At 41.1% G+C, this 12430-nt stretch overlaps 1 protein-coding gene across 2 annotated transcripts in view; it reads left to right on the top strand.

Moving 5' to 3' along the window:
• The window catches only part of DBF4 (DBF4-CDC7 kinase regulatory subunit), a 42860-nt gene that overhangs the window by 2663 nt on the left and 27767 nt on the right, over positions 1-12430 (top strand). Inside the window, exon 3 of one of the 2 annotated variants that reach the window (XM_084619766.1) lies at positions 740-915. In XM_084619766.1, the coding sequence (XP_084475892.1) occupies positions 740-915 (176 nt within the window). Of the gene's footprint in view, positions 1-736; positions 916-12430 lie in introns of both variants that reach the window. The other variant, XM_084619765.1, reaches the window with a different exon arrangement.

Raw genomic sequence — 12430 nt, 5'->3', positions numbered from 1 at the left:
GTAAAGAGAGGTACTTTCAGTTCCCAGAACATTGTGTGTTCTTGATGATACCAGTACATTTTCTAGTGGTGCATCATTACAAACACAACATAATATTTGGCAAATCAGGTGGAAAGAAAAGAAGACATTATACTGCTAATGGTAAAAAAGAAAATCAACTGTAAAAGAGGATTTTAACAGTAGAATTGTAAGGACTTGGTAACAATATCCACTGAATTCACTGGAAATCTTTCTACTGCCTTCATGCCCTAAGAGAACAATTTGAATGAATTAGGCCCCACACTTGCAAATACTTATACACATGCTTAACTTTAAGCTGTGAGTAATCCAGCTGGAGTCATTGAGTAAATTTGCATGCTTAAAGTTAAGGATATACATAACTGTTTGTTTGCAGGATTGGGGCCTTTGGTGGTTGCTCCCCTTTAATATTCGTGTCATTGTTTTTAAATTATTTTGGATAGGCATCAAAATGTCTTCTGAAAAATGAAATAATGAACAAAACTTTAATATTGTATTATTTTAAAGCAAGGTGCTCTATTATTTTTAAGGTACTTTTTTTTTCTTGTGTGCTTTAGGGTCACAGTTAATCAAAAATGTATCCTGCTCATGCAGCACCTTGGCTTATCCTTCCCCTACTCTTCCTGCTTGAATTTGGCCTTAAACAGGGAAATGTATTTTTGTAAACACAAAAGTACATAAAATATAATCCTATTTAAATTATCTACCCTTTTGACAGCAGGTGGAACGCAAGGAAAAACAGAAAAAAATAAACCTTCTCTGAAAACTTTGAGAAAAGATACCACAAAGACAGAGAAATCGAAATATAAGCCACTTACTGGGAAGGTGTTTTATCTTGATATTCCCTCTAATGTGATCTCTGAAAAATTAGAGAAGGATCTTAAGGAACTAGGAGGGGTAAGTTAAAAATCATATGTGTTTACAAAGTGGGAAAAATAATATGCAAGTCCTGGATATTTTTCCAGTACATTATGTTCTGTATATACATGGCTAAAAATGAATAATTTAAAAAATGTCAAATAATTTCATTTTCTATATGTTTTTCTCATTATTTATAATGAACCCTTAGCTTAACTAAAAATAATTTTTTTATTCAGTGGTTTTTTTTCTATTTTAAATGGAGCTGGTAGCATTGCCTATAAGATTAAGGTCATCCAATACTTTCCATTTTGAGACCTTGTTTTCAGTTACTTGTAGCTTTGCCTAACTCTAACCATTTTGGCTGAAATTTTCTGTGCTGGGTGTCTGTCTCAGGCTAAATTTTTATTTCAAAGTTTGTCTAATTGGGTTAATTGTTTCCAAAAATGAGATTAGGGGAAAATATGTTGTTTTGCCCATGTTGTAAAAATGTTTTAAACAGTTCCATTGAGAAGCTCCGGTGCCTCCATGCTTCAGACTTTGGCAAGAAGTTCATACTGGTGCCAGGGATGTGCCTTTTGCTGTCCACATGAAATTTTGCTTAAATTTGGCCAAGTAATGAGTCTCAAAAGAATCTCATTTCAAAAATACTCAGAAGAGATTTATTGGCGTTTGATAGCTAAATTCTCCAAATATTTCATCTGAGCATGCTTCAGCCCAGAGCTGCAAGGGCTGAATAGTTCTTTCCCTGCAATTGCTCCTCCATGCTGTCAGGGACAGTATCTCTTGTGCAGCACTCTTTACTCCCAAGGCAGTGAGGATGGGGAGGTGACCTGATTTGGATTCAGAGGGTTGGGGCTGTCGTGATAAAAGTATGGGGTGTTGCAGCAGCCAGAAGGTGGCTGGGGAGGTAGGTGCTGGGGGGTGGAGTGTTTGGATATGAGCAAACGGGAAGGGGGGGCAAGAGGAGGGGGTGTGTTGGATAGGATCAAGGATGGAAGTGGACTGGAGCTGGGAAGTGAGGGATTTGGATAGGACCAGAGAGGGTGGGGGCCAAGAACAGCACTATTGGGGTGAGGGGTTGGATAGGAACAGAGGAGGAGGGGGCAGGAGCCCAGGGGTGGATGGATGGGAAAGGACAGGATGGGGGCACAGGGACAGAATGACTATTAGCCACCACAGCATGCTCCCCTTCAGAACCCAGGAGTTCTGTGTCTCTGCATTCCTCTGCTGTGAAAGAGCTGTGAAACCCACTGGCAAAGTGTATGTCTCAGCCCATTCTAGTGGCTGGTTTACATAGAGGATAACAGCCTTCTACTGCTACCAGTTATTCTGCTATCTTAAGAGGTAGTCTTCGCTATGAATCTAAAGGTCCAGATTCTGCTGATGACCCAAGGTGGGGGTCATTATGCTTCCACTGGACAGAATTTCTTTTTAGTTTTTCCCCCGAAAGAACTACATTAAAAGAACATTAAGGTTGTAAAGTCAAGCATTCAGAAGTTAGGAAATGCCAGAATGAACATTACTCCTGCAACCTTAAATACAGACCTTTGTACGTATGCATTATTAGATAGCCTTTAATTACTCAATCATGCAGAACCAGATTAATGCATAGGCAAAGTTGGTACATGCCTAGGGCCCAAATTTGTGGGGTAGGGACCAAAATGGATTGTGGTTGTGTTTTTGTTTTTTAACTAGTGATGCTGATTTGCATGCACACTTAAAAAACTTCACTCACTTGAGTGAATGGCATTGCAACCTGGCTCACGGGATTACAGCACCACTCGGGTTTGCCCCAGCTGCTCCTTTGTTATGGTGAGCAGCACCCTGAGTGGCTGTTCATAGCAGATCCACAACATGGCCAGTTCGATCGCAATGAGTGTACTCTATGGTCATGTGTTGTTTATATTAGAAGGTAGGGACCCGGAAGTGTATGTTTGCCTAGGTCCCAGTGATGGGTTAATCCAGCCCTGCAACCATGCACTTTTTCTTTTTTTTTTTAAATCACAGGAGCCCATTTCATACAGTGCTCAGGTTGGACAGTGATCTGGGAATGAATCAAGGTTGTATAATAAATGACGTCTGTAGGATGCCAGCCTCATTTGTAAGAGAGTTGAAATGTGCGCAGAAGGAAGCAGGGGATTGTGGAAAGTAACGGAATGGTTTTATGCTGTAATGGAATTCTGGAGACCTGGATTCTATCCCTGCCTCTGTCAGAGAGTTCCTTTTTGATTTGATGCAAGTCATTTTCACCAGAATTTTCACAATTGGCCGCTAATTTTCTGAGTTCCCATAGTGAAACACCTTGGGCCAAATTTGCAGAAATGCTGATTGCTTACAACTGAAGTCAATTGGAACTATGTTTTCAGCATAGTATTATAATGTTGAGTTTTATAATGTTAAGTTTTCAACATAGTGTTATAAAAATGTTAAGTAAAAATCAGGCCCAAGGTGTCTCAAATTGGGCAATTACAGTTAATGCACACTTCTGACATTTTGGACCTTAATCTGTCTGTACCTTAGTTCCCCATCTGTAAAGTGAGGGTAGCAATAGAACCTAATTACACAAGCATGTTGTGAAGATAAATTCATTAATATCCGTGAAATACTCAGATCCTATGGTTAGAGCACAACAGAAAAGTCGAAGAGGAAATGAATAATTTTGTATTTGGTGGAACTTTTGGATGATGTACATTAAATAAGGCCCATGGCAACACATTGAATGAAAAGGATAAAATAGAAATATTGAATAACTACTCATTCAGTAATAGGGCAGGGTCTCGTGGAAAAGTGGTATGTGATAACGTAATTAAACAATACTGGGAGCGGATTAAATGATCATTGAATCTCACGAATAAATTTATGTACTTTCCAAAAAAAACAAACAAAAAACCCAACCTCACCAACTGCCAACAAGAGGAGTTGGGGAAAGGTGAGTGTGAATTTACCAAGCCTGAAAGTGTCTTAAATTTTGACTGTCTCAGAACATAGCATTTTAGGGTCTAGTAATTCACTCTGAACGCCACAAAATATTGTTTAAAATGTAGTCTAACATCTCCTTGTTACCTTAATAAACAGACAGAAGAATTGTAGTTTTAAGAAGGACCATGGTGGATAAAAATAATGTATTTTTTAATTAAAAATACAATTTTAAAAAATGGAAATTGTATATCTTCTTACAAGTTGCTAATTCTTTGCTTCCTGTTTTACAGTTTTAGATGGCTAAAGTGGATATTTAGTACTTGTTTCTTTAATTGGTTTTCTAATTGTTAGTAGAACTTCTGATTTTACATTAAAGAATGCTACTAAGAAATTTCACACTTAAAATGTTAATCTGCTGCAAAGGACACATACGTCTAGGACCTCATTAGCATCCTTGCTAGAAGAACAATAAAAACTCTGACACAAAATGGATAAACAAATATCCCTGCTATATTTGCAAACCCAATCACCCTCCAATGTATTGAAAATCCACAAGTCAAGACAGCTGAAATGCTTTGTTCAGGTTACATTCCTCCATATTTGAAGTCATTTGGACTTGTGCTCCTAAATCACGGAGATCTTTTGAAAATCCCACCCATAGGTATCTAAAGAGTGGGCTTCTTAAGCTCCTGTTTTTCAAAATGTTGTCCTGTGTGTTAAAAAAAAAAAAAAAAAAAGTTCACAATAACTTTAATGTATTGAAAGTCTGAGTAGTTTTTCATTTTTAAAACTGAAGTAATTTTATTTTGAAGTGAGAGAGACTTTTAAGCTGAGAAGAAACTTTCTAATAAAAATACAATTTTAGCTGCTGATGCTGCATACACTTAGGCACATGCATAGTGGAAATCAATGGGACTATTTATGAAAGTAAATTTACATACCCGCTTAAGTGTTTGCAGGGTTAGGACTTTGATTTTTCAATATTTTGGTTTTTTGACTATAGCACTTTTGTAAAATTCAAATAAGATATCCTCCCAATCCTCCCATTTCTTTTTTGTAAACAGCATCTATATTTCAGTTCATTTATAAATTTTAATCTACAGTTACAATAGCACAGATTTTCAACTTTATTTTACAAAGTCTCAACCTGATTTAAATCAATTATTTTTAAAAAAAAAATCAGGTGAGATCAATCATAATTTAAAGCAGTGATTTATTGGCTTGTCTCAGGGTAGAACAATTAAAGGAAGAAAAAATAGTAATTTTTTATTATTAATTGTGGATTAAGCCTCCCATACATAGTGTATTATTACCTTATAACTGTTCAATTATTTCTAAAACGGCTTGAAATTCATATGTAAATAACATTTGCTATAGTGGCATTCAGCTGTGAGTAGGTCAGGATTCCCACAAACTTTATAGGTCTTCTGTTGCAAAAGTTCAAAATCAAATATAAAATCAGAACTAATTTTGCATGTTTTTTAACTCTTAGAAATACTTTAATTTTATAATATTGTGGAGATTACTATGCTCTGCAATGTCAATGGTAATTTTTAATGATTATATTTTTATTATAAGTGCTCAAACTGTTTTCATAGTTAGGGTTTAAGTTTAGTCTGAAGAGTTGTTCCTTTTCGATTCTTTCAAATTGAAGGATGTCAGAATTTTTTTACTCTGCTACTCTCTAGTTCTCTTGCCATCCTTTCCTTACTTGTCAATTCTTCTGGGGGATCTGATTAGAAAGTAAAAATCAGCACAATTGTACTTAAGCATCTGTGAAACTGAGACCATGGCTACACTTGCAAATGTAGAGCGCTTTGAGTTAAACCAGCCTTTGTAGAGCGCAGTAGGGAAAGCGCTGCAGTCTGTCCACACTGACAGCTGCAAGCACACTAGCATTTACGACACTTGTAGCGGCATTGGGAGCGGTGCATTATGAGCAGCTATCCCACAGAGCACCTCTTCCAATTCTGGCACTGTGGCTTGTGGGAAGGGGACGTGGCGGGCGGGGCATTCTGGGTCCTGTCCCAACACCCTGTGATGTATCAGTTCGCATCCCAGCGATCCCTCTGCTTCTGTCCACAATTGGCGCCATCTTTCAACATGTTTTGTACTGCACGCTCTGGCTTCCCTTTCGGTCTGTGGGAATGGAGCCCGAACTGCTGAGGAATATGCTGATGAGTCTCGCCAGCACATCACATTTGGCAGTCGAGTTACTCCTTAAGATCCAAAGTGACATTGAGGACTCCAACAATGATATCAACGCGAGTAATACATATGAAACAAGATTGCTTGTGGCATTCGCAGACATGCTCACCACTGTGGAATGGCACTTTTGGGCTTAGGAAACCAGCACTGAGTGGTGGGATCACATCGTCATGCAAGTCTGGGATGATGAGCAGTGGCTGCAGAACTTTCAGATGAGAAAAGCCATTTTCATGGGACTGTGTGAGGAGCTGGCCCCCACCCTGTGGCGCACAAGATTGAGGACACAAGATTGAGAGCTGCCCTGACGGTGGAGAAGCGGGTGGCTATTGCAGTCTGGAAGCTGACAACTCCAGACAGCTACCAGTTTGGAGTGGGGAAGTCGACCGTTGGAATCGTGTTGATGCAGTTTGTAGGGCCATTAATCGCGTCCTGCTCAGAAGATCCATGACTCCAGGTAACGTGCATGACATTGTGGCTGGTTTTACACAAATGGGTTTCCCTAACTGCGGAGGGGCGATAGATGGGACGCATATTCCAATTCTGGCACCAGCCTACCTAGCCTCCGAGTATGTTAATCGGAAGGGCTATTTCTCTACGGTTCTCCAGGCGCTTGTGGATCACCATGGGCGTTTCATTGACATTAACGCAGGCTGGCCCGAAAAGGTGCATGACACACACATCTTTGGAAACACTGGCCTGTTTAGGAAGCTGCAAGCCGGGACTGTTTTCCCAGAGCGGAAGATCACAGTAGGGGAAGTTGAAATGCCCATTGTGATCCTTGAAGACCCCACTGACCCTTTAATGCCGTGACTCATGAAACCCGACACAGGGAGCCTTGACAGCAGCAAGGAGCAATTCACCAACAGGCTGAGCCGGTGCACAATGACTGTGGAGTGCGCTTTTGGCCATTTAAAGGGCCGCTGGCACTCTCTGTATGGGAAGCTGGACCTGGCCGATAACAACATCCCCGCGGTTATATCCGCGTGCTGTACCCTCCATAACATTTATGAAAGTAAAGGTGAAAGATTCACTCAGGCATGGAACTCGGAGGTTCAACACCTGGAGGCTGAATTTGAACAACCAGAGAGCAGAGCTATTAGAAGGGTCCAGCACGGGGCTGCAAGGATTAGGGATCCCATGAGGGAGCAATTTGAGGCTGAAAGCCACCAGTAATGTCTGATGCCCAGCACGGGAGTGAAGTGCAGTGATTCCAATGTTAGTAGGAATCTGTGTTTGCTATGTATGATACACTGACTTGCAGTTCCTGTTGCTTTCCTGGGCTAAGATATCTTTTACGTTATGCAATAATAAAGAATGTTTTCAAAGAAAAAAAGTCCATTTAATGAAAAGAAAATGCATTTATTGAAAAGAAACACAACTGCTTGAAAAACACAAAGGGGTGGGGTGGGGAATGGTACAATCACAGGTTTGCGTATGTTCTGTTATACTCAGCCTTCCTGTTTGGAGTGCTGTGCAATGAGTGCTGCACTTCAGGATGGCTGTATTGCACGGTGATGGGGGTTGAGTGCAGTGGGTAAGGGTTGTAGTTTTCAGGGCTAGATGGTGAAGCTACAGGTGTTGGACGCAGCTGGTGGTGATAAGAACCCGGATGTTGGGGAAAGTGGGTTGGAGGTGACATGGGGGAACAAGGGAAAGAGTTTTGGGACAAGGGCTCCAGGCGGGGGTAGGCGCGGTAGTGCTCTGCCTGCATGGCTACCAGTGCCTGGATCAAGTCGGCTTGGCGCTCAATGATGCTTATCAGCCATTCTGTGCTTTGGTGCCGGCGATCCGCATTCTGCTGGAGGACCCTCCTTTCACTCGCCCGCCACTCCTGCACTTTTTGATTTTCATTAAGGGAGTGCTGCATAATTTCATGCAGCATGTCCTCTTTGCTTCTACGTGGCCTCTTCCTGATTCTTTGCAGCCTCTCGGCCAGTGATAACACGGATGGCTGAGATCTCAAGGTTGCGCCTGTAAAGGCAAAATGCAACACTTAACAGAGTAGCTAGAACAGGCATTGTGGGACGCTTCTGGAGGACGATCAGAACGCATTAACAGACCAGGGCGTCCACACTGGCACAGTGGCGCTCCAGCGGGGGCACATCAAACATTATTCCACTCGCCGAGGTGGAGTACCAGGAGCACTCTAGTCGCAGAATCAGAGTGCTCTGCATGCCTTGCCAGTGTGGACGGGTAGTGAGCTAGGGTGCCCGGGGTGCTCTTAAATCGCTCTAACTTGCAAGTATAGCCATGCCCTGAGTAGGTTTGTGCGATCGCTTACACTGCTCTTTCTGCTAAAAAAGCACAACTGTGCAATAGCACAGATGCAGTCGTGATACAGTGGGTGAGAAGCTGGATATGAGGCAACAAGGGCACAGTGTTGACAAGAAGGCCAATGGCATTTTGGGATGTATAAGTAGGGGCATTGCCAGCAGATCGAGGGACGTGATCGTTCCCCTCTATTTGACACTGGTGAGGCCTCATCTGGAGTACTATGTCCAGTTTTGGGCCCCACACTACAAGAAGGATGTGGGCAGATGTGAAAGAGTCCAGCGGAGGGCAACAAAAATGTTGAGGGGACTGGAACACATGACTTATGAGGAGAGGCTGAGGGAACTGGGGATGTTTAGTCTACGGAAGAGAAGAATGAGGGGGGATTTGATAGCTGCTTTCAACTACCTGAAAGGGGGTTCCAAAGAGGATGGCTCTAGACTGTTCTCAGTGGTAGCAGATGACAGAACGAGGAATAATGGTCTCAAGTTGCAGTGGGGGAGATTTAGGTTGGATATTAGGAAAAACTTTTTCACTAGGAGGGTGGTGAAACTGGAATGCATTACCTAGGGAGGTGGTGGAATCTCCTTCCTCAGAAGTTTTTAAGGTCAGGCTTGACAAAGCCCTGGCTGGGATGATTTAATTGGGGATTGGTCCTGCTTTGAGCAGGGGGTTGGACTAGATGACCTCCTGAGGTCCCTTCCAACGCTGATATTCTATGATTCTGTGATAACTTTTGCAAGATTCTTCTGATTTTGTAAGTTGTGTTCCCAAACCCCTGAAAAAAGAAAAAATGTGGGATTCATTCAACCCCAGTGTAAAAAAAAAACAAAACAAAAAACCACCCTGCTGTGTCCAGCTGAATTTCTTCCAGCTCTTCTCTGCAGTTTTCAGTATTTATCTTCTCTTCAGCTATCCTTCTTTCTCTTTATATCTTTTCCCTTCAGTTTAGTTCAGTGGGCCACCCAAAATTCCCATTTCTTCAGCTGGCTTTGTGCAACTGTAGTTGGTTCCAAATTGCTACAGCAGCAAGGCAAGATCATTCTACCTGTAAATTCTGCAGGTTTCTGCAGCTGGGTGGGGAGGGATGAGTAACTTTTGTATCAAGTTAGAAAGTGCACTATGACATCCTTGCTGTCTTTTGCTGTCTCCATTCCCTGTCTCTTCGTGTCCTGTTTTTACTCCTCTGAGCCATACTTCTTCTTTGCCTCCCTCTCTTCAACCCCTCTGCCCCTGTAAGCTTGCACCAAAACACACAGGACTTTGTTAGTTTAGGCCCCAGTCCTGGAAAGGTTTATGTGTGTGCTTAACTTTATGCACATGAATAGTCATTAACTTCAGTGGAACTACTCGTATGTGAAGTTAAGCATATTTGCAGGATTTGGGCCATAACTTACAATCTAAGAAAAACAACAGCAACATGGAATCGTTATGACATTCAAATAATCACATTAACTTTTACTCTAATACTGTTGTCCATCATCTCCCCCCCCCCATCCTCTTATTGTTGCTATTTCATTCTTAGTGTTATCTAAAGAATGGGGCCATTTCTGCTCTCTATTATTACACTTGTAAGAATTTGGATTGACTTAATGACATCAGTGGAATTGCTTCTGATTTACAACAGTGTATCTGAGAGCAGAATTGGCCATCAGATCATAAACCGTTCAGGTCAGGGGCTGGCTTCTTTCTGACTGAGAAGCACCGTGCACACCTATAGCACTGGAAAAAATTATTACATTTTTATCTAATCTGATGCATTATGCCTCCTTTACTATTTGGAAAGTCAAAGTTGGTTAGCACTTTTTGGAAATTAACCTAGCAAGTATTTGATCATGCAACTGCATTGTTGTGGGATCCAGATATCAACGTTTTAGAATATGATTGAAATCTAAATTTAAATAAATGTCATTTCCAAAGAATACATTAATTAAATATTAACAATACTTTATTGAACTCTCAGTTAATTATTATAAATTCTGTGAAATCCTACTAAATCTTTTTTAATCCTCTTACATTTTTGCTCTGAAGAAACAATTTGCTCCAAGCTCAACACAGGACATAGCTTTGACACAGAAAGCTGTGGAACTCCATGTAAAAGTTGGATTAGTTGAATTTGTATAAAAGAGCGTTGGCAGTAAAAATGCTTCCATTCCCTATAATTGCAACAGTTGATATGAGTTGCTTACCATGTCTGCTTTTCAGAAAGTTATAATGGCTACTATTGTGTGAACTAATAGGAGCTACTGGGGAACTGTCAACTTGAATTATGTTATATTCAAGTTGACAGTTCAACTATTGCAAGTTTAAGTGTTGTATGAAATTATTAGGGATGAAATTTCACAGCAATGTGATTTCAGCTTGAAGGTGTCCCTTTGAATTTAACAGTAGAATCTTTTTCTCTTCTTTCTTGTCCTCCTCCTCTCCAGCTCAGAACTTTTAAAATTATTTTTGGGGAAGGATAAGTGCACAAGCTAGAGAAATGAAATGGGTATTATTTCTGTACTGCTATACGTGGGGAAGCAGCATGGTCCCAATTTTGTGAGATGCTTCGTGCTCTCAACTCCAGTTTACAAGTGTGATTCTTTGCTATTGTCTGTGGGTGTGCACTTGAAAGTAAGTAAGTAGCTCTTCGCAGTCTGCTTGAGACTTAACTATCTCAAGCAGTTCAGTAACATCTGCAATTTTTGCCATCTCACTGTTTGCCCCTTTTTCCAGATCATGTATGAATATGTTGAATAGGACTGATCCCAGCACAGATCCCTGGGGGACACCACTATTTACCTCTCTCCAGTCTAAAACTGACCATTTATACCTATCCTTTGTTTCCTATCTTTTAACCAGTTACCAGTCCATGAGAGGACCTTCCCTCTTATCCCATGACAGCTTACTTTGCTTAAGAGCCTTTGGTGAGGGACCTTGTCAAAGGTTTTCTGAAAATCTAAGTATACTATATCCACTGGATCTCCCTTGTCCACATGCTTGTTGACCCCCTCAAAGAATTCTAGTAGATTGGTGAAACATGATTTCCCTTTACAAAAACCATGTTGACTCTTCCCCAACAAATTATGTTAATCTGTGTGTCTGACAATTTTCTTCTTTACTAATCTATGTATTATTTATACTCATTACTTTCTTGAAACTTCTCAAATCGCAATACTGTAATCTCTGTATGCAATACTGTAATTTGTAGCAGTTTGAATTCTTCTGTTCAGAAAGAATTACAGGTAGACCATTATAAATTGTACTAGTTTTATTTTACAATCATGCACAAAAACCTTACATTGGAAGAACATTATTAAGGTTAGAAAGTCAAGCACTCTAAAGATAGGAAATGCAAGAAGTAATGTTGCCTGTGCAAACTTAATTTAGCCTGTTTGCACATATGCATTATGATAGTCTTTAATTATGTGATCATAATTTTTGTATAGGGCCACCGCATCATAGATGAACGGTTCTCACTTAAGATGAACGGTTCTCACTTAATGAGTAGCTACTCAATAATTTGTTTTATCCTCATTGTTCAATGTGAGGCCATACTTATTTACTGCACAGTATTCAAATCCTGCTTTGAAGACAATTATTAATTTCCTCATGGGCTTTTGAATGATTCCTATCACTGAGGGCTTCATACTTAAGGCTAAGATTTTCTCATGGAAGTAATGGAATCTGTAACTTCCAGAGACCTCTGTGACATTTTCCGCTTCATCCCCGGGTTGACAGTGCCTGGTGCAGCTCCCAGCTGCCGCTGGTGGCAGAGGGGACCCTGGAGCCCCAGCAGCTCTGTGTACTGGACCCTCCTCCCTACCCACTTTTGTCACAGTTTTTTTTAGTAAAAGTCAGGGACAGGTCAAGGGCTTCTGTGAATTTTTGTTTATTGCCCTCTTTCTATATCCTTTCCCATCCCCACTGGTTCCCAGTCCTCTTGCCCAGACAGTCCCACCACCCAGACTCCTGGACAATCTCATTCTACTTCCCAGCCCATTTTTTCCTGGCTCCCAGTCCCAGTCTCCCCAGCTTGGCTTCTACTTTCCTTGCCCAGCTGGTCTCCATCTCCTCCAACTCAACTCCTAGGCCCAGTTTCCCAATCCCCTCCTGCCAGCCTCCAATCCCAATCTCTCCAAAACCCTTCAAGCTATTTGTCCAATCTCCA

The sequence above is a fragment of the Lepidochelys olivacea genome, assembly GCF_965140295.1.
Source record: "Lepidochelys olivacea isolate rLepOli2 genome assembly, chromosome: 2".
NCBI classification, from domain to species: domain Eukaryota; kingdom Metazoa; phylum Chordata; order Testudines; family Cheloniidae; genus Lepidochelys; species Lepidochelys olivacea.
The sequence above is the reverse complement of the archived record's forward strand: the minus strand, read 5'-3'. Positions and strand labels throughout refer to the sequence as shown.